This window comes from Solanum pennellii, chromosome 10 (assembly GCF_001406875.1).
Source record: "Solanum pennellii chromosome 10, SPENNV200".
Lineage (NCBI taxonomy): Eukaryota > Viridiplantae > Streptophyta > Magnoliopsida > Solanales > Solanaceae > Solanum > Solanum pennellii.
In genome coordinates this window covers 81,227,341-81,249,560 of record NC_028646.1, presented here as the reverse complement: position 1 = coordinate 81,249,560, position 22,220 = coordinate 81,227,341, and the positions used below count along the sequence as shown (strand labels likewise).

At 33.0% G+C, this 22,220-nt stretch overlaps 3 protein-coding genes and 1 non-coding gene across 7 annotated transcripts; 3 read left to right on the top strand and 1 right to left on the bottom strand.

The window, feature by feature from the left end:
* Nucleotides 1-572: 572 nt before the first annotated feature.
* On the top strand, nt 573-4,573 carry LOC107002362 (protein NRT1/ PTR FAMILY 5.6-like). The gene is made up of 4 exons (XM_015200347.2): nt 573-790; nt 2,536-2,753; nt 2,887-3,431; nt 3,583-4,573. Exons 1-4 carry the CDS (start codon nt 652-654, stop codon nt 4,454-4,456), a joined length of 1,776 nt encoding a protein of 591 aa, XP_015055833.1. The 5' UTR covers nt 573-651; the 3' UTR covers nt 4,457-4,573.
* A 1,515-nt stretch (nt 4,574-6,088) lies between these two features.
* LOC114074553 lies at nt 6,089-6,187 on the top strand. The gene has a single exon (XR_003574976.1). It is a non-coding gene; the product is annotated as a U6 spliceosomal RNA (small nuclear RNA).
* A 4,237-nt stretch (nt 6,188-10,424) lies between these two features.
* On the top strand, nt 10,425-12,699 carry LOC107002363 (protein NRT1/ PTR FAMILY 5.6-like). Its single transcript, XM_015200348.2, has 4 exons — nt 10,425-10,679; nt 10,806-11,023; nt 11,109-11,653; nt 11,736-12,699. The coding sequence occupies exons 1-4, from the start codon at nt 10,532-10,534 to the stop codon at nt 12,586-12,588; spliced, it is 1,764 nt and encodes a 587-aa protein (XP_015055834.1). The 5' UTR covers nt 10,425-10,531; the 3' UTR covers nt 12,589-12,699.
* A 20-nt stretch (nt 12,700-12,719) lies between these two features.
* LOC107002361 (serine/threonine-protein kinase ATG1c-like) lies at nt 12,720-20,846 on the bottom strand. Of its 4 annotated transcripts, none has more exons than XM_015200345.2 (14): nt 20,294-20,846; nt 19,305-19,425; nt 19,125-19,183; nt 18,223-18,287; nt 17,923-18,016; nt 17,763-17,843; nt 17,525-17,633; nt 17,252-17,324; nt 16,807-17,168; nt 16,317-16,666; nt 14,637-14,925; nt 14,087-14,157; nt 13,869-13,922; nt 12,720-12,999 (listed from the first exon to the last, which is right to left on the bottom strand). In XM_015200345.2, exons 1-14 carry the CDS (start codon nt 20,540-20,542, stop codon nt 12,853-12,855), a joined length of 2,124 nt encoding a protein of 707 aa, XP_015055831.1. In that variant the 5' UTR covers nt 20,543-20,846; the 3' UTR covers nt 12,720-12,852. The 4 variants fall into 4 exon arrangements, with proteins under 4 accessions (XP_015055831.1, XP_015055829.1, XP_015055828.1 ...); XM_015200343.2 differs by lacking the exon at nt 12,720-12,999 and having other exon boundaries at nt 13,533-13,922; nt 20,294-20,547; nt 20,649-20,846; XM_015200342.2 differs by lacking the exon at nt 12,720-12,999 and having other exon boundaries at nt 13,533-13,922; nt 20,294-20,845.
* Nucleotides 20,847-22,220: the final 1,374 nt, after the last annotated feature.

The following is a 22,220-nucleotide window of genomic DNA, read 5'->3' as shown; positions in this document are numbered from 1 at the left end:
TACCAATATTGCACTCTTTCCTAATTATACTATTTCTCGTAACACCTAACATACAAAGCCAAATCTCAAATTTCGAGTACAACATTCTTTGTTTTAGTAAAAAAGATGTGTTGACTCTGATAAAATATGAGCTTAGAAATGTAAATTTGGGCCTGTTGAAAATAATATAATTAAAATTATTAATGGACTTTATAATAGTTACCATCATAGATTTAATTGAATCATAAAGATATTTTTTTTATAGTTTGTGCCTCATCACACAACTTTTATCGACTTTGTTTTATTTCACAAATTATGTCAATCGTATGAGACACAATATACAAAAACTTAGGACCGTAAATTAATGTTATTCCTCATGTACACATTTAGGGACAAAAAAACAACTTTAATTTAGTGGAATATATTGTATGTTCTTCCTCAGTCACAGTCACTACGATAAAATTTAATAAATAAATAAATTTCATAATCTCAATAATTAAACTTTAATTAGTCAATATCAGTCAACAGGGATAATATTCCTCTTTCTATATAAGGTGAGCAAACCAAAGCTGACAACACACCAATTTGTTATCTCACATACTTTAGTACTTATTGTTATACATATATATATCTTCTTTTTTGTTTTTTTAATAGCAAAATAAAAAATAAAAAATGGATAAAATAAAGAAAAGAGAAGAATTAGTAGAAATTGATGAGCAAAAATGGGTTAATGATTCTTCTTTGGATCATAAAGGAAGAGTTCCTCTTAGGGGTTCAACTGGTGTATGGAAAGCCTCTCTCTTCATTATTGGTAAGTAATTTATAACCATGCATACTTTTAGTCAGTGGCGGAGTTAGAGGGGCAGAAGGGTACGTTCTTTCGTAAATTATACACACACTATATACATGTCATATTGAATCTTGGTGAAAATTCTATCTTCGCTACTGATATCAGTGTAGCCTTTTACTTATGTTGTCTAGTCAATAAGAGTGTTTTAGTTTGTTGTTTCTTGATATGGTCTTTGAAAATCTTTGTTCGTGAGATAATTTTAAGGTTCAGTCAAGTTCAAGATTTGTTTTTTTCCATATAACATCAAAATCAAATTCATTCATATTTTTGTTTATTTACTAATGTAATTAGGTTTCTATATTATGGTCAATCGTGAACGTTATTGTCTGTTTGAATTTTTGAGATTGAATTAGCAGTAGTGTCCATTTTTTGTGAATTGTTTCATCTCTGTGATGCTCTTGCCATCCATGATCAAATAATTTAAAAACTTTAGTGTAAAACAAACATTTGAAGTGGAAAAATAGAAGAAAAAAAAAGTAGCACATAAAACGACAATATCGTTGAGGGTCCTCAAAAGCATTATTTGTATAATGTTATTGAAAGTGTATTATATGTATCTTTTATCTCATTTTCTTTGATTTTTATGGACCCAACTCACGTGGGTTGATAAATTGCCTACGTTACACCTCTTTTAAGTTATTGAGCATATACTACAAACATTACTTAGTAAAGTAGCATTTATATAATCAACTAATTCATCTTTCAGAAAAAGAATACTCCATTCGTCTCATTTTAACTGTCATTTAAGTTAGAATAATTATCCGATAATATAAGTTTTAGTTAGTGCTATTGTTTCTGATTATACTTTTTATATTTAAGAAGAATGCATATTGTAATTAAATAAAGATAAGTTAGCAAATTATACTTTATATTTATTGTAAAATAAGAAAATGAATTAAAACGACAGTTAAAATAAAACGGAGCGTTTAATTGCCTTTCCAAAACCATTTGAACAGAATTGTTAATATACCACAAAACAGTTTTTGGTTTGCCTTTTAACAGCACTTGGTTGGCACACTTTAACACTAATTTGACAAAAATAGCAAATGTCATGTCTAGTGGATAACTCAGTGCTGTCAGCAACATACTTTTCTGTTTTTTCTAAAAATAGATTAATGAATATAAACTTTTTTGGTCAGTATATTAATCATATATAAGAACTGTATTCCAAAGTAGTTATAAGTTCCACTACTAGACTCCACTTTGTTATTAAATAGCGGAATCAGAATTTCAACTAACTGTATTAAAAATAATATAAAATAATCATAGGAAGAAGCCAACAAAATTCAACATATACTATATGCTTGTATAAAATAATTTTGACTTTGTATATCAATTCTTCATAGTAACTAGACTAAAAGATTTTTTCTTTTAGAGGAGATTAGCTTCTCGTTTTATTAACAAATTCCTTTCCTTTGCTATTTTGTTGTCGTTATTTTCTTTTTTGATAAGAAGGGTCTATCAGAAATCACCTTTCTACCACCACAAAAGTAGCATTACAATAAAAATAACTTTTAGCGGTATTAAATATTGACATTAATAAAGAGTGTTAAAGTCTTTACCGATATTAGTGAAGTGTCATTAGAATCAATGTTGCTAAAGGCTTTAGGGACATATACAAAGAGTGAATATGTTGTTGTTGTTAACGTGTTCCTTTCTTGGTTATGCAAATCAGAGACAGTGATGAATTTTCACCTTTGTAACAGTAATTGAATTCAGTGAGAGGCTAAGTTACTTTGGATTAGCCACAAGTTTGATTATTTACTTAACAAAAGTCATCCATCAAGACCTCAAAACAGCTGCAAAAAGTGTCAATTACTGGTCTGGTGTCACTACTTTGATGCCATTGCTTGGAGGATTTCTTGCTGATGCATTCTTGGGAAGATTCTCCACAGTTCTTGCATCTTCCATTGTCTATTTGCTGGTAACAATATTATATATATCGACACACAAATTTTATAGCTAAACAGTAAAACTGTTGTTATGTTATGTGCTATTTAGCAAAAAATTAACGATAAAGTTCATAACTAATAAATAACCAAATGATCTTCTTGCAGGGCTTGATTCTCTTGACAATGTCTCGAGTGATCCCGAGTTTGAAACCTTGCGACACTGACCTATGTCACGAACCTAGAAATGTCCACGAGGTGATTTTCTTCCTCGCGATCTACTTAATCTCAATTGGTACCGGAGGTCACAAGCCGTCTCTTGAGAGCTTCGGAGCTGATCAGTTTGATGATGACTATGCTGAAGAAAGAAAGAAGAAAATGTCATTTTTCAACTGGTGGAATTTTGGACTCTGTTGTGGACTATTACTAGGTGTTACTCTGATTGTTTATGTACAAGACCGCGTTAGCTGGGCTATGGCGGATTTGATCCTTACACTAGTAATGGCGTCTAGTATAATCATCTTCGTTGCAGGTAGACCGTTCTATCGTTATAGAAAGGCAACTGGAAGTCCCTTAACACCAATGCTACAAGTATTTGTAGCTGCAATAAGAAAAAGAAATCTTCTTTTTCCTGCCAATCCTTCTCATTTATATGAAATTCCCAAATCCGACACTAGCCAAAGGAGGCTTTTATGTCACACTGAAAAGCTCAAGTAAGTTTCGAACATCATACTCTCTCTCTCTGTGTGTGTTTCAATTTGTTTGTACGGTGATACGTGACATGTACCAAATTGTTCGTGCAAACAAATTGAAACAGACAGAGCAATGTTATGCAAATTTAATTTACGCTTCTTCTTTTTATAGGTTCCTTGATAAAGCTGCAATTGTTGATGGAACACAAGATTCAACAGTACAGCAACAGAATCCATGGAGACTTGCAACTGTAACGAAAGTGGAAGAATTGAAATTAGTTATCAATATGGTTCCCATTTGGCTAACAACTATACCATTTGGTATATGTGTAGCACAAACCACGACATTTTTCATCAAGCAAGGCGTGACTCTAGACAGGAAGATATTTCACGGTTTTGAAATCCCCCCTGCATCAATATTCGCGTTAGCTGCTATTGGAATGATAATATCCCTCACTATCTACGACAAAGTCCTCGTGCCTGTCTTAAGACGGGCAACAGGAAATGAGAGAGGGATTAGTATCCTCCAAAGGATTGGTATTGGAATGATCTTCTCTGTTTCTACTATGATCGTTGCAGCTTTAGTCGAAAGAAAAAGACTGAATCTTGTACACAAAGATCCACTCGAAGGCTCGAGTAGAATGAGTGTGTTTTGGCTAGCACCACAATTCCTTATAATTGGAATAGGAGATGGATTTACCTTAGTTGGATTACAAGAATATTTCTACGATCAAGTTCCTGATTCGATGAGAAGTTTAGGCATTGCATTTTACCTAAGTGTAATTGGTGCTGCAAATTTTGTTAGCAGCCTATTGATAACAATTGTGGATCATATAACAGAAAAAAATGGCAAGAGTTGGTTTGGGAAGGATTTGAATAGTAGTCGTCTCGACTATTTCTACTGGTTGTTAGCTATCATGACAGCAGTGAATTTGTGTGTTTATGTCATTGTTGCGAGGAATTATTCGTACAAGAATGTTCACTGTAAGGCGACTATGTCTGTGGCTGTTTGCAACGATACAGATGATCGCGAAGCAATGGCTTAGTATATGTATATTTGTTGTTCTATAAGTTGTATGCTACTGAAATAGTAGTAATATCAGTGTATTCTGACGAGTTAAAAGGAAATAAGAAAATTCCTCTGCATTTTTCCTTGTTTACAACTTTTGAGTGCAATGTGTCATTTCTACATTGTATATCACTGTATATCATACGTATATCACACACGAAGGGGATGCATCATAATTATATCACCATTTTCAACTATAGTACCAAATGATGTGGATGGATTGCGGATAGGATTGCAAGAAATTATGTTGGAAAATATAAGAATTGCCATCCACCAAAATAATAACCGTTAAAATATACATATATATATATATATACACACACACAAAATAATGTATATATTTTGTATATTTAACTAGCAGATGTAATTATTTTGGGCCAACTAGCTGTAACTTGCCTTTTTACTATTAACCTCTCAAGGAGAATATCCACTACTAGAAACTAGGGCCGTTCAATATCGAATCGGAATCGATAATCTCAATCGAATTTTTTTCATTGATATATCAGTAACGGGTTATTGGTTTAGGAGTTTAGATAACTATTTTGATTATTCTTTTTGGCTACCGGGTTATTGATTCTTAATGGTTTGAGGGTTTTACTTAGTGAGTTAATCGATAATCCGATCGTAAATTAAATAATTGTATCTATACCATTTTGTATATAAAGTCTTTGACTTAGAGTTTAGTTTCCTACTTTTAGTTCAGGCTATCTCAAAATCTTGGTTATTCTACAATGTAAAAGTGTTTGCTTTCGAGCAAGATGCAACTTGTGAACTCATGTGCATGATTAATTTGATTTGTCACCGTGTTTCTAAGTGATTCTCATTAATTTATTTTTGAGTCAAATCTTAACAGTTAAACCGATAACCGAACCAATAATTGATATGTCAATATTTTAATGGTTGTATAACGGTTTAGCATCTCTACGAACCGATAACCGAACCAATAATTGATATGTCAATATTTTAATGGTTGTATAACGGTTTAGCATCTCTACGAACCGATAACCAATAACTCAAATCGATATACTTCAAAACCGAACCGAACCGAACCGACAGATAAAAGGCCCTACTAGAAACAATTAAACAAATGCTATTTATACTACGACTTTATGAAATATTGTATTATAAACTATGAATTTTCCACCTCCATTCCAATAAAACCAACTCACTAGAAAAACACATGATGAAAAATAAATTCTTGCTGAAATACTGATAACTTCCTACTTTTTGTGTGAAAATATCACTATCTAATTTTCTTCTCACTGATTAAATCAAAATATTTATAAAAAATAACCACTAAAAATACATGAAAAAAATAGTGATTTTTTAGAGTGATCCATGATAATCAAAGTAAGATCCTCTAAAAATGTGGGGTGGGGGGTAGGACATTCATAGTAAGATTCTATTTAAGGTTCTATCCATGCAATGAGGTTTCAAAATTGCAAAAATAACCAAAATTGCATTTTTGGACATCTCAGATTTTCATCTAAAGTCATTTCATTTCATGGTGTCTTATCATAAGTTTTATTGATACCTAAGAGCACAGTTTGTCTCCACCCTAAATTCTTGTTCACCCTAATAATGAAATTCTCCGCTCAATTAATCAAACAATTATTATTATCTGATAAAATTGAAAGGATACAGAGAATATTAGCATGATCTATGTGCAAGGATAACACACAAAACGAGAAAATGGTTCAAATTTTTTGACAAGAAAAAATTGCTCAAATGATAATTAAGTATTCTTTACTTACAATCTGAAAGTTGTAAATACGAGTCATCAATGAAGCAAGGTGAAAATATTTCAAACTTAAATCAATGATTTATACTCTCACGTATTTCATTCGATTATAAAAAAAATATACTAATCAAATTAATTATGATGAATATATCCCTATCATCCACTCGCTTTTTTCACCCCACCCCCACCAAAAAAAAAGGGGGTAAAGTATAATCTCAAGTAGTGCAATTTTTAATCATCTAAAAGATTTGATTCATGAGTATAGCCAATGAAAAGTGATCAACGACATGAATCATATATTTACCTTTAGTGCTTTAGCATCTTTATAGAATAAAATAATGTAGAAAATGAGTTATCTACACATGTGTTGATTTAACAAGAAAAAAGGGATTTTTGTATCATTAATTAATAAATGTAATTATTTTTTTGTTGATTCTCAAATGTAGTTTATTTTGAAAAATTAAAAAATAATTTATCATTTAATTTCTAACTTACCTTTATTATAAATTATAATCGTTTTCAATATGTTTTTTCTAAAAAAAATATTGAATTTGTTTTATACAAATGATAGTACCATAAACTTATCATTTTATCAACAAAAAAGGATAAAAACTAGTCCTCCTTTCACATGTTGAGTCAAATTTACTATTTCTTTCACCTATTTGAATTTAAAAAATGTCCTTAATGATATGGACTATACAACTTTTAAAAATTAAATATGTAACATTATTTTTATTGGTCAGCTAATATAACAATACTCCACTACACAAACTTGGGATTTTGCTAATTTAGTGAAGTTATCGTGTCTAAATGTGTACAGCTTTGTAATGATTTTTGTCCATTTTTGGAAATGGTCTTATATACCAAGTCCACTAGTTTCAAAGAATCAAGACCATGACCATATTTTATGAGTATCAAGAAAAGTTGATTAATATTAAGTGGAGTATTATTTTTAATCAAACATAAGTGGAGTTTAATAATTACATTACCACTTATCTTCATAACTAGTAGAATTATTTGCTTTCTAACCCTTATACCAATCACCCATTCCACAACTCAAAAAAAAATATATATCGGATAGTACCAATAAAATTTTATCGATATTTAAAATTAAAAATAAAGTTATATTGTGAAAATTGTGTGGAATTGGTCCAAAGTGGAATCACATCATATTAAATGTATTCTTGGATCATTTTAGTCCAACAACTTGTGGGGTGTAGTGTGGAGCCTAGCTAGCTTAGTGCCTTTTTTCGTAGATGGGTTGGTTTACGATTTTCACCTATAGTTTGAAGATGCATCGACGATACGTAAAATAAAGTTTTATATTTGTTAGTTGAAAAGATGGAAAGAAATTAAGGTTGAATATTCTTAATAACTTGAGATGTTTTGAGGAAAATTGTACAAATCTGACTCAGAACAGATAATTCAGACTACATTTAAAGTATTCTAAAATCGTATTAGTCTAATTTAATTTGTAGTATTTGATAAAAAGATCATGTTCTTTCTAATTTTTTTTTCGAAAATTGGTTTTAAGTGTCAAATTAAAAAAAACACTATTAAGGTTTATTAATTTTACAATTAGTATTAACTTTTCACACGCCGCAATGTACGTAGCATTTAGCAACGTGTTTTTATATTGTTTCCAATATATTGTTTTCATAATATTTTCTTTGAATTCTTAATTGAATCACGTTTTGCATGTGATTCAACACAATATAAATAGAATAAAAAAAATTCTACTATATGACGGCGAGTTCATAATGTTTGGATTAATTTGTGTGCACTTTAATTAATTTCATGATTTTACTTTTATCCGTAACAAATAACCCAATTCTTTAAGGATAAAACAAATGAAAAAAAGTGTTTCTGTCTCGATTGAAACACGAACTTGAGACTTCATGATTCTCAATCCACTCTATTAACTGTCACTAGATCACACATTTGGATGAGCAATAACCGACTAACTTAAAAATCAAAAAACTCATAATTTTGTAACACAGAGGTTGGTTAAATTATTTTTTATTGGATGTCATTTTCGAATATTTGGTGTTATTATTCAGTGGGTTGTAACCAGAATTCAAGAACAAAATTTAGAAACAGCAACATTAGATATGAAATTATGAATTATCATGTTATCGATAGTGATAGATGCAATTTAGAGTTTTTTTTTTTTTTAAATCACTTTTTCATGAGAATCAAATTCCTTGTAGTCATTATAATTGCATTCACAAAAGCAATTTGCCCACATCAATAGCTTTGACATTTGCTATACTTGGCAAAGATTAATATTAGCAATCTTAATAATTTCTACCATTCACATTAGTCAACCTTATGGATGAGTGTTTTTAGCTTAAGATCCTCCTTTCTATCGGAAGCAGTAGATGAGATTGCTCTTTTCTTAATCAGAAATCTCGAAAAGAAGCCTAAGCATGAAAAAGATTTACTTGCCCTTGAATGAGGCCTATGCAATGTGAGTGTAAGACTCCAATACGGATATCGGGTATTAAATAAAACGCCGTCCCCTAGCCAGAAAAGGGGAATGTTATCTTAACCTAGCCTTATAGTCTTTATAAAGGGGCACCACACGAATTTAACAAAGAGAGGAAAAAAAGATATTCAAAATTTATAATCTAAAATAAGTTAAAGATATTTGTATGTTTTAATTCTTTTCATTACGGATAAATCACCCTATGAACTCAATACAATCCTCTATTTATATGTGCTACAAGAAAATTACGATCACATAAATTGAACGGAGAAATAAGAAATACATAAAAGATGCCTTTTTCTTTTATTAGACAAAGTTGAGTTGAACTTCTACCTATATTGGACAAAATTCTTCCTAGCTCTTTCCATACTTTCACATTTAAAAAATATAACACGTTGATTTATATTTCAAAACGTGTTAGATTTATTTATTTTTTGGTATACAACCATTATTTTCTTTTAGTATAAACAATAGTACACTTTCACATGCATATGTGTTAATGGGACAGAGAAGTAATAATTTTAGTTGTTGAAAACTTCTTGCACTCTACTCATCTAAGAAAAAAAAGAGAAGTTCCCCAATTATTTCTATTTGTAAAAATAAAATTGATAATCGTGATGTCTAAATCAATAAGCATCTTGACTAATTTCTCGAAAAACTTGCTATTCTACTGGCACAAATATAGAGTAACTTTATGCAATAATATACCGATCACGAATAAGCAACGATAATAACTATAACAATATAATAAGTGTAGTCCCACAAGTGAAGTTTCAGAGAAATATAAAGCTTACACAGATCTTACCTTTACTCGACAAGGTAGAAAGGTTTCTGAAAGACAACATCTACGAGTAATAAGCTTATCATGTAAAATGAAAAAAATGCACTAATCAAGATTGTGGGGGTACTTTTAAGATATATTAATGCTATCATTATTATATATGGTGTTTTGCAACAGATAAACAACTTAAACAAAATTGTGATTCATGAGTTTATAGTTTTTTCCAAGAGAGACAAGAATTTAGCCATAGTTATTAGAAATCACAACAAAATTCCTGACATTTTGACAATAAACTAAAATTCTAAGTCAAATGTACTTTGTTTGTTACATTGATGTTCGGGACTAGCTAGCTTGTACCTCGACTAATCCATCTGGCTGCATATTGCAACCCAGACGAACATATGTTGGGTAAATTTTTCCTAACAGGACAAGATGAATACACACTACATATATAACTGGGATTAGAACGTGAGACCTCGTGGTGCTTACTGCTTACTCCTATGCTTGTACTACTAAATCCAACATTTCGAGTACTATAGTATGTGTAAGCTACAACTGATGTTGAGACTTCAACAAAATAAAAGATAAGAACAAGGTACAACGCGAATAAAAATGCGTGTTAATATATTCTGAAGTATAAAATGAAGTACTACAACTGTGAAAACACTCATCTGATGCCTCTCTGTAAGTATAGTTAATTTAGGCCGCTACAATATCTATCATCGCCACTTGTATAACAGGAGATCGATCCATATAGAAGAATCTAATTGCAGCATTGATGCCATACACAGAGTTAAGGGCCAAGGACTACTTTAGTTTAGTGGAAGTAGTTGTTTGTCAACCTCAAGTCACAATCATTGGCAATAAATTCCATTTCTTTTTTCACATTTTCTTGATGCTCATTATTCATATTCTTAGAAACTTTGACAAGATAGTAATGAAGAGGAATTTTTTTGCTATATAACGCGAACTAACAACTTCTCATATCAATTACTTGAGTACTTATATATCAGCTTCTTTGGTATCTTAAGAGCCAAAAAAAATGGATAAGATAAATGTGGAGATGGAGACGATAACGAGAGCAGAAATTGATGATCAAAAACTGGTTTATGATTCTTCGGTTGATCATAAAGGACGAGTTCCTCTTAGGAGTTCAACTGGTGTATGGAAGGCCTCCCTGTTTATTATCGGTAAGCATCTATACAATAACCAAAATAGCTTCACTCATATGTCTAGTTTTTGTTGTATACTTACTCGAAGATCAAGATATATAGATTCTACATTTTGTTGATACTGATGAACCGTTACCTTAACAGTTATTGAATTCAGTGAGAGGCTGAGTTTCTTTGGAATAGCTACGAGTTTGATTATGTACTTAACAAAAGTCATCCATCAAGACCTTAAAACAGCAGCAAAAAGTGTGAATTACTGGACAGGAGTCACTACCTTGATGCCATTGCTTGGAGGCTTTCTCGCTGATGCATACTTGGGACGATTCTCCACCGTTCTTCTCTCTTCCACGGTCTACTTCCTGGTAAACAGAATTTCCGCTCATTGCAATTTGGTTGTAGAATCGATGAATTTTCTCTCTTACTTGTTCTGGCTTAAATGTGGATCAGGGCTTGCTTCTATTGACAATGTCTAGAGTGGTCCCTAGCTTAAAACCTTGTGAGAGTGACCTGTGTGATAAACGGAGGAACGTCCATGAGGCAATCTTCTTCCTAGCAATCTACTTAATCTCTGTTGGAACTGGAGGACACAAGCCTTCTCTTGAGAGCTTTGGAGCTGATCAGTTTGATGATGAAAATCCTCAAGAAAGAAGGAAAAAGATGTCATTTTTCAACTGGTGGAACTTTGGACTATGCTGTGGACTATTACTTGGTGTTACTCTTATCGTTTACGTACAAGAACATGTTAGCTGGGCCATGGCAGATGTAATACTCACACTAGTCATGGCTTCTAGTATAGTCATCTTTTACGCAGGGAAGCCAGTTTATCGTTACAGGAAGACGACTGGAAGTCCATTAACACCAATGCTAAACGTGCTCGTAGCTGCAATTAGGAAAAGAAGTCTTCAACTTCCTTCTGATCCTTCTCATCTACATGAAGTTCCCAAGTCAGAAACTAACCAAAAGAGGCTTTTAAGCCACACCAAAAGACTAACGTAAGATTACAACTTAGTCATGATTAGTTTATGCAATTACTCAGGAAGATTGAAAACAGTTTTTCTTTATCATACTTTACAGGTTCCTTGATAAAGCAGCAATCCTAGACCAAACTCAAGATCCGTGGAAACTTGCAACTGTCACCAATGTGGAAGAAGTGAAGCTAATTATCAACATGATACCAATTTGGCTAACCACTTTACCATTTGGTATATGCGTAGCACAAGCTGCAACTTTTTTCTTAAAACAAGGTTTGACAATGAACCGGAAGATCATCCACAATTTCGAGATTCCCACAGCCTCAATTTATGCCCTGACAGCTGTTGGCATGATAATATCTGTTGCTTTCTATGACAAAATCCTTGTACCTTTCTTGAGAAGGACAACAGGAAATGAGAGAGGGATTAGTATCCTCCAAAGGATTGGTATTGGAATGATCTTCTCTGTTTCTACTATGATCGTTGCAGCTTTAGTCGAAAGAAAAAGACTGAATCTTGTACACAAAAATCCACTCGAAGGCTCGAGTAGAATGAGTGTGTTTTGGCTAGCCCCACAATTCCTTATCCTTGGAATAGCAGATGGATTTGCCTTAGTAGGATTGCAAGAATACTTCTACGATCAAGTACCCGATTCCATGAGAAGCTTGGGCATTGCACTTTACCTTAGTGTAATTGGAGCTGCAAATTTCATTAGCAGCCTGTTGATAACCATTGTGGATCATGTCACAGAGAAAAGTGGCAAGAGTTGGTTTGGAAAAGATCCAAACAGCAGCCGGCTCGACTATTTCTACTGGCTCTTAGCTATCATTACAGCAGTGAATTTGTGTGTTTATGTTATTGTTGCGAGGAATTATTCGTACAAGAATGTTCGCTCTAAGGCGACTATGTCTGTGGCTGATTGTGATGATAGAGATAATCGCGAAGCAATGGTATAGTTGATGTAAATATATTCATCAAGCTTTTTATACAAGTTCACTGAAATAGTAGTAATAAATAACAATGTATTGTGATATTTCATTCGCTAAAAGTTTGATTGATTTATGTCATTCCTGTTTGGGAGAAGAACTCATCCATAACATTTATTTATTAACTGAAATGTCAGATGAACCAGATTTTTAACATGAGTATTTTCTCTATTTGAACCTTTTTCCTTTTAAAATGATTAAAATTTGCTCATTTGCACAAAAATACTGTTGCAATTAAGATGGTACTGAAATAAATTGTGTGGACTCTTTATTTTCGATATCGTGTATAAGTTGGTTTCTCCGGATGAAGAAAGCTGCTTCGTACTGAACTGAACTATTATCCTGGTTTTTGCAGGCGATTTTGTTCAATTTCAAAAGGACCTGCAAAAATTATACATGCAACAAATCAGTTAAAACTTGAAATAAACGAGGAAATGAGAAATATATATGAAATAGAAATGTGAAACAGTAAATATTCAAAATTAAACCAAATGTTACGTTGGTGTGATAATCTTTTTCCATAGAAATAAACTTCGTATTACCTCCCATTGAGATGGGTAGGAGTAATATCGTAAATCACAAGGAATGTTAGTGTAATAAAGCGAAACATGAGATGAGGTACTTGTAATTATTTCAATATAAAAAAGTATTCATGTGATGTCGGTGAGATTGGACTATGATTTAAGAACATGACTTTTAGTTTGACATGAGTAAATGAATAAACGAGTGAAAAAAATATAAGTAACCTTAGAGTGAATGAACAAGATGAATATCTATACAGAATAAGTAGTGATATCTCAAACAATTGCTATGACGGGTAAATATCTAAATTATAGCTACTAAAGCTTAATTATGTCCAAAAGTTGAGTCATTTCTGAAATTTTCAGAAAGGAACTTTAAATACACAGTAATAATAGCTTTCAAACCATAGAAAAGGACTTTTCACTTTCTTTAAAATTAGTGAAAGAATAACTGTACAGATAAAGAACTATACAGAATAAGTTGTGATATGTTTAATCATTCATTATATATTAACAGTTTTCTCTTCACTCAGTCTATCGCCTTCACGGGGATCAGTGCTGATCCTCACACTTGAGCACAGTCATGATTTGAGACCTTGAAACACTTTGCCTATTATTGAGAACATCAATGTAACTCCTAAGCCTATAGCGATCCGAGTTTGTCAGTGAGAATGGAGGATTTAGAATGAGTGATGGTGCTTCTACTTGAAGAAATGCTAACAAGCGTACCGCTTTTGAATATAACGCCACTGCATTTTCAGTCCGACCCATGTACTCGTCAACCTGACACATATTTCAATACACAGTAAATCCTTTAAATTGAATCTTATTAGAGATTTCAAGTTTTTTATCCTTCCTAATGTTACATGGAGACAATTATATATTGTTGCTAGAAGAAATTAGTTCGACTTTTACCAAACACTACCAAGATAAAATGAAATACTTACAGCTCCCTTTCTGCCAAGGTCTAGTGCAGATTGAAATATCATCTCCATGGCATCTGGTACTTCGGCATTTCCTAGAAACAAGCAACAAACAGACATAAATGTCTTCATCTTTATTTGCTAAGGCCATAAAAGAGTGGGTTTATGAGTCATTTTCAAGCAAAAAACTTAAAACATTACCACAACTAGGAAGGCCAGATGTAAGACAATAGCTAAAGAAAACATTTGATGAATGCAGCTAACTTATCATCTATGGAAGAGTTGGTAATTCCACATCTCTAGATCCTCTTGAGAAACCATCAAGATTGCTAGCATATATTTTCTTGATTAACAATGCATTAAAGCTAAGCCGAGCATATTAAAAGCTAGTTATCATCCTACTAGAAAAAGGGGAGGAAACAAAACAAAAAGGGCAAACCAAAAGCACAGTAACCGGGAAAAGGGTCACATATAAAGCACAAAAAGGTCAAATAGAACAGGAAGGCACGCAGTACAAATTTCAGTACTTATTCATACCATGCACTTTTTTCTTTCAGTAAGTTCAAATATTTACCCGGCTCTATATGCTTGGCAAGTTCCTCTGCCTTCCCAACTTCACTCAGAAATGCTCTTTGAATATGAAATAACACATTCTCTGGCCCCAAAGTGTTACAAGTGTCCTTTTTAATGTCAGCCCTAACTCGACTGTCACTTAAAATCTCCATCAATTTGGCAGTTTTTTGGTTTGGACTTCCTTCAATTGACGATGCCGCTTGTGTATGACAAACATGCAACGCTTGCTTCCATATTGCAAGCATGACAAGCTCAATTGAAAATGCTTCCAGATGCTTGCCTGCGGCAATCTATAAACAGAACAGAGAATTTTAGTGGGAGAATATCAGAAATGATCAAATGTTAGCTTAATCTGCCAAGCCAAAAAGAATCACGAGGGGGCAGAACCATCTACCAACTCATCAAGATTGCTAGTGAACACTGAACAGAAGAATGCATACAGTAGCACCAAAGAAAAGTTTCTAGAGAGTAGGCAGATGCAGATACAAAGATATCACCAGCATTCAAACATTTAGCACCACCTATAATTAAAAAGGTTGGTGCAAATTCAAGATATATCAACTATAGGCAAATAAAGAAAAACCTATAATCTCTTGAATCAATACGGACTTAAAGAACAAAAAACAATAGGAGAGATCAACTAGATGTGATTAGGCTTAGATCATATCATTACACTTGCACCAAGTCCAGTATTGTAAAATTTTTTGTATCTTGGGATAAATTCAAGATATGAACATCTAGTTTTGGAGAAACCCTGCTTTTAAAATACGAATTATCTACAGTTCGAACAAAATAGGAACGAATAGAGCACAATGGATACTAAGACATATTACCTGACCCTATTAGTTTGGGATTGAGAGCAGTTGGTTGTTGATCATGTATGGGATGTTTGGTTAAATCAAACTTGCAAAACTAGATATCTCAATATAGTTAGAAATTCATATTAATCTAGAAAGATAAATGAAGCTCAGATCATAAATTACAAATCAAAATACAATGTGATACCATTTAAATGACCTGGTCCACCAGGGAAAACACTTCGTTTTGCTTTATCAAATTCTTTTAAAAGTTTTTTCAGGAATTAAAAAGTTGACTTTATGTATGTAAAGATGTAAAATACTTCAGGAAACAGCTCATGTTTGTACTTAAACACCTTCTATTCACATATATCACAATAGAAATATTTTCAACTCAGATACAGAAAATGATTTCAAACTTAAGATATTGAACACAATGCAAAGCAATAAATATGTTTTAACACAAATTCCAGTAATAAAAAGTTTTTTAAAAAAAGCAGTCAATCTGCACCTAGACAAAGATGTTCATCCTTCTACTTTTTACTATTGATAAATAACTGGGAAAATACATCTTCGTCATACCTATGTAACTAGAAAATATTTTTTTAAGTACAGGGGGATGAAAAGCTTGATAAATTTAGATGAAACAAGCTTGAGCAAAGACGTTAGACCCCTACTATGCATGCAATAAATCAATGATAAACAAGAGTTGCAAGGCCACCAATTTGCTCTCTAAATGAAGAAAAGGAGAAAAAAGATTGCAGGATATAATGAACTAGACTTAAGTGTTCTCCGTACACCCCTGCATGCTTAAGAACCACCTAACATATTCAGATATAGGACTTCTGATATTTTTGAAGGGAAAATGCCTTAACGTGAGTTACCTTCTCATTGACCAACTCTGTGATAGCAGAAGCAGAATGTTGCAGCGACTCAATTCTGGCTATGCCATCAGTTGGCTTCTCCAGAGGGTCTACTGTATCTGTAGATCCTTGTGAAGCTCCTGGAGCAGAAGAGGGACTTTCCAACCTTAGTACTATGCTATCAGTTGGAGGACCAGCAACAACCACCGGTTCACTTAATCTAGAGTCTATGTTCCCAGAGGCTTGCAGGGAACAACTTGATCTAAATGGTGTATTGCTAAGCCTAGAAGCACCTGCTGAAGAAGATGAGTCCATGAGGGACCCAGAAACAAGTACATATTCCCGCTCAATCAATTCGAATGAATCCGCCACTGTTGGATCAGTCAATCAGGTGAATGCCAAAATCAGCAAATTTAAATCTGACCAAACTAGTTATAGGATAAACAAAAGGAAAATTTTCATTTCAAATATGTAAGCAAAAGAAAATTTGAAACGTTATTGAACAGAGCACCTCTTGGACATAGTCTATAGTCCATGACACTGGATTCTTTCAGCTTGCCTTCTGAATGTCGGTGTGGGCCAGGACTAGAACCAATAACATTTGATTTATGGTTGATGTTGCTACAATTCAAAAGAGGGCCGGTTTTGTTTGAAGCACTTGTAACTTCTTTTCTATAATCTTTTGCATCATGAGAAAATCCACAGGAAGATCTCAGAGATATCCCAGCAAAAGAAGGACCACCATCAGGATTGCTGGAATCATTATCTAAACTAAATGGTAAGCCATCTTCTTGAAAAGTTCCCTCGGTGCGTCTTACAGGATTGCGTTCTGTCAGAGAAAACCCATCTATTACCCTTTGAGGTCTCTGATTCCTGTGTAGCATGTCCAAAAGATAAAGTCAGTGCCATGAAACTTGTATGTCATATCAAGTCTATTAATTCATCAACTAGCTTACCTAGACAACTCATCAGGCTGCTTCTTTGCAAGAAATGGGTGGTTAAAGAACTCTTCAAATGTCAACCGCTCCACTGTGCGTTCAGATATGCAGAAATAGAAATTTTGAACTTTACATAAGAAAATGCCATGTACAGTTAACTCTGGCTTTCAATCTTATGGCCTTTTCGATGGCAAAGCATGTAAAGAACTATGATCTAAGTACTGAGGTTTTGGAAACAATCAACGAGTGGAATTTTACATTGTTGAAATCTAGTCAACATAAAAGAAGTACCTGGATTACGGCGCAATAACTTTTGACACAAATCTATGCAATGAGGACTTAGATTCTTGGCATCTTGAGGAAATTGCAATTTAGTGGACTTCATTATGTTTTGGAGCAACTACAGGAAAAATGGAAAAATGGAAAAAAGTAAAACACATGGCTGGCTACAAGGCATTTGAATGTCACCAGTCAAACTGAAATTGAAACAACCAATAAGTTACTATGTACAGCTGAAAAGAAATCAAACCTGTATTTGATTGTTTCCAGTAAATGGGGTTTTGCCAGTTACTAGCTGGAACAGAATGGCACCAACACTCCAGAGATCTGCCTGTGTTTTGAGCCAAAAGTTAATATGAATTTAAAAGAAAATAGCATATGGAGTGGTGTGAATAGAAAGAGAATAACACCTTTGCATCATATTTTTGAAGTTGCATTATTTCGGGAGCCATGTACAATGGCGACCCACATAGAGTTTCTGCAAGCACCCTAGGCTGCAAAGATCTGACAAGAGAGAATGCTAATTTTGAGCAGACAGCTTAGGAGAACCTTTAACTCTAAGGCTGCAAATCTTAAAACAGAAGGGAAGGATGAAAGAGAATCTAGCAAATGTGGTTTCTGAAAGAGATGAAAAATGTTAAATAAAAGACCTTCTCCTGGGAAGGGGGACATTAGGAGAGTGACATTTCTGACAGTGTACTACAACTTACCTTGCAAACCCAAAATCAGCAATCTTCAAGGTGGAGTTATCATCAGTTGTAGACAATAGAAGATTCTGTAGGATCAAGGCAAAGGACACAAGTCAATGAGTTGACAGTTCCACCAAACGACAATTCAAATTCTTAGAAGTTTCCAGAATAACTTGTCTCCGAAAGAAAGAAAGAATTACTACCAAAAAGAGACTATTTACTCCTACAAAACCACACATTTGGTTCCCCTCCCTCAACTAAGATGTACCAAATTGAAGATAAAAATGTCACTATATTTGTTAGTAGACAGTCGTCTCCTTGGATTATATGGAGTAACATGGTCAATATGGATACATATAGCCGACCTAACTAGTTTGGGATTTCATCTCCTAAATACCTTCCTTTTCTTGGGTGTGTGTGTATATTTTTATATATATAGATTAATGAGTTAATAATAAGAAACCTAGACTAGAGAAATCAGAAATATAATTAGCTATTCAAGAATAAGGCAATTGCACACCTTGTTCACCCGTAAGTCATGCAAGTATTTCCAACAATTCAATTGTTACTTTTAGTTTCTTCAAATCATTAGCTACTAGGATCTGGTTATCAATATAGTAGATGGATTCAGACAGAACAAGGCCGCTGCTACTTGGTAATGTCAAATTATTAGTAAACGAATGATAGTCTCTTTGCTGCTGGCATTTTTCTAATATTTATACACAGAAAAAAACTACAATGGTAGACATTACATGGTCATGACCTTAAAATGAGAATTTCTGGAAAGGAACATACCAGCACCTAATGCTCATCCTTAGACAAAAAACAACTAAAATTCATATGTTCAAATTTGTAGCTTGGTCTGTCAAGGCAACCACCAAAGCAAACTAAATTTTGAGCATAATTCACGAAGGAAAGCAAACCTGAGGCTTTAGGTCCCTGTGGATTAGATTGTTTTCGCGAAGGACTTTTAGACCAGATGCTGTGGCATGATATGAAAATGAATATTACCAAGCGGAATTCATCTAGAAAAGAATAATTAGTCTAAAGTGAATACAGGAAAATAGGCAAAAGAAAATAGAAGTTTTACAGTTTACACAAACCTAGTTGCTGCATGAAATGTTTGGCAGTTGCTTCGGCAATTCTCCCTTGGCGTCGTTGTATGTACATGGATAGATCACCCCCTCTGCAGTACTGTAAAACAATATATATTTTCCCCGGCTCCTATAACCCATGCACGTGAGGGTTCATTTAGATAAGAAGCAAAAGAACATATATGAAGGTCAGAAAAACATTTTTGTTTCTCTTTTAAGCAATCATAAAGATAGTAACAAATGCAACTCCAAATAGTAAATATACAGTTCCAAATTTACACTAATATCAAAAAAGGATATACTATTCATCCATAGCTACACATAAGTGATGACTTATTAATCGTCATTTGGAGATTAAAAGGAGAAAGAGCACAGCAAGTTACCGTTACACTTCAAGAAGGGAAAGCTACTCTATACAGTGGGAGTTAAATACCCCTTACACAAGTTAGACACTTCCTCGTAATTTCATATTGTTACTAGCCTCTTTCACCAAGCTTCTAAGAAGCCAAAAGTTCTTTTTTTTAAAAAAAAATGTCAATATTAGTGATTAGCCAAACTTCTCGGGAAAATGTAAGGGGTCGTTTAGTAGCTGCTTGGATGTGAGTTATGTAGGTACTATATCTAGCATAAGTACTATCACATTTGGTAGCTGGCATAAGTAATATCACGTTTGGTGGCTCGGTAGGGATAAGTTGTTCATGTTATTAATACGGTGTTTGATTTGCAATTTAGAAACTCGAATAACTATACTAATATAAATAACGAGGGAATCTATGTATCATTTATGTAATTTAGAAAGTGCAATAATTAAATCTTGCCTAACTAATACCAAAACTAATACATAGATTCACTCGAAACTAGTCTCTATATTACTAAGACATGCATAACTCTAACCAGCTACCAAACTATCCCTAAGCTTTTTCGAGTAGTAGCATAAACAAATTTGTTCAACTAAATATGCAGTACACACAATGAAATTGAATTGAGTAGAGTAGGACCTCGATCATGTCGTGCAAGTGAATAATATTAGGATGACTAATCCTCTGTAGAATAACAATTTCAGATTTGAGGCTCTCCTTGAGTTTACCGTTGAGCCGAGCAGTAACAATCTCCTTGATCGCCACTTCTGTTCCATTGACACGGTGGCGCGCTAGCCACACCGTCGAAAAAGACCCAGCCCCGATTTGCTTCTCAACAACATAGTCCCTAATCACAAATTCCCCACCTCTGCTCGTCGATTGATCCATCACACCTGCAAATATCCCCAAACCCTAACAATCCGAAGAAATCAAATTGATATTCAGATTATGCCAATTTCAGAATAAATCAAATTCAACGTTTTTTGTATCGAACTTTTCGTAGAGAGGCATAGATGAATTGATGATAATTCAGATAATCAGCGACGAATTCTGGTGATTGTGATTAAAGATAATGAAAAACTTGAAGAGAGATATCAATGGAATTCTTCATCTTCTTTTATCAGTGTTTGTGTTGGACTTGGAAGTTTGATGTTAGTGTGCCGTGTCGGGTGCAGCGGGTCAACATACATATTTGCACTTATATACTATTATTTATCTGGATCAATAATCGTACACTATTTATTCATACATAATAATTTTCTAAAATATCATGTTCATAATTAATAACCAACTTCATTAACCTTTTATGAATGCTTTATTTATGGAAAAATAATAATAATTTGAAGATCGATATTTATCTAATTTACTCATAAATAGGAGTAAAGAGAAGAATTTGAAGATACAATGGTGCCACTTTTTTATTTAATAGGCAGGCTTAATAAAAAGGGGAAAATTATATAGTTAAATAAATTTATACTATTTAATTAGTTAATATCATTATAATTTGTTATAATTATTATTTGTGATTAATATTAATTATTAATTACGTGAGCTTGTTTCGAATTTGTATAATTTGTCATATTTCTATAATTCACAATTAACAATTTTTTGTTTAATTTTTATTTGTGTAGGATGATTTATATTTTGTATATGATTTTTTCAGTTTTATTACCATATACATTCAATTTTTTTTTTTTGTATAACTTTTAAAGTTTGTATAAATGTATAGATTTTAAATTTTATGTGATATAATTTATATAATGTAATTTATATAATTGTTTAAAGTTCATAAGTTTATATTTGTATCAATTTGTAAATTCAAGCTTTATCATATTTATATAATTCCACACTTCGTATACTCAATTATATAAAACATGTGAATTATACAAAAGTACCTGCAAATTATACAAACGAGATGTGAAATATATAAATTATTGCCCTCTCTCGTTCACCTCTCTCCTCCCTCTCCCAATCTAGCTCGTCTTTCTCCTTCCTCTCTCAATCTAGCTCGTCTTTCTCCTCCCTCTCCCAATATGTATACTATTTAGATACAATTCGTCTCTCTTCGCTCTCTGCCTTCTCTCGCTCGCCGGGTGTACAAATATATATATATGCAATTTACATATAATTCATCTCTCTTCGTTCTTTGCCCTCTCTCGCTTACCCCTCATCTCCCTCTCCCAATCTCGCTCGTCACGCTCCTCTCTATAACATGTAACCACGAATCGTAATTAACAAATTATAACTATTAAACATAAATTAAACTATTTTTGAACAGCGATACATAAAAATTCCCCAATTAAAAATAAGATATACATACTAATCAATAAAGAAATACTAAATTCTAGCCATGTGATGCTTCATAGGCTCATAGCTAAGGAATTAAAATCAAAGATTAAATAAAAGTTTTTGATGAAATTGAAATTATATAACTAAATAATCTAATATAAAATTTCATATCTCCCTAGCTATCACAGTGAAAGTAAAACTTGGAATCATCTTTGCTAAGAAGAAGGTATGTAATCAACGTAACTTTTATAACATAATAAAATATACAAAATTAAAT

Excerpts from the sequence above, each read along its gene's own strand:
- LOC107002362 (XM_015200347.2), top strand. The coding sequence starts at position 652 with ATGGATAAAATAAAGAAAAGAGAAGAATTAGTAGAAATTGATGAGCAA. Across the intron at positions 791-2,535 it reads AGCCTCTCTCTTCATTATTG|TAATTGAATTCAGTGAGAGG; the intron begins GTAAGTAATTTA and ends CCTTTGTAACAG. Across the intron at positions 3,432-3,582 it reads TGTCACACTGAAAAGCTCAA|GTTCCTTGATAAAGCTGCAA; the intron begins GTAAGTTTCGAA and ends TTCTTTTTATAG.
- LOC107002363 (XM_015200348.2), top strand. The coding sequence starts at position 10,532 with ATGGATAAGATAAATGTGGAGATGGAGACGATAACGAGAGCAGAAATT. Across the intron at positions 10,680-10,805 it reads GGCCTCCCTGTTTATTATCG|TTATTGAATTCAGTGAGAGG; the intron begins GTAAGCATCTAT and ends TTACCTTAACAG. Across the intron at positions 11,654-11,735 it reads AGCCACACCAAAAGACTAAC|GTTCCTTGATAAAGCAGCAA; the intron begins GTAAGATTACAA and ends CATACTTTACAG.
- LOC107002361 (XM_015200343.2), bottom strand. The coding sequence starts at position 20,542 with ATGGATCAATCGACGAGCAGAGGTGGGGAATTTGTGATTAGGGACTAT. Across the intron at positions 18,017-18,222 it reads GCTGATTTTGGGTTTGCAAG|ATCTTTGCAGCCTAGGGTGC; the intron begins GTAAGTTGTAGT and ends CTCTCTTGTCAG. Across the intron at positions 13,923-14,086 it reads ACCTTGGCAGAAAGGGAGCT|GTTGACGAGTACATGGGTCG; the intron begins GTAAGTATTTCA and ends AATATGTGTCAG.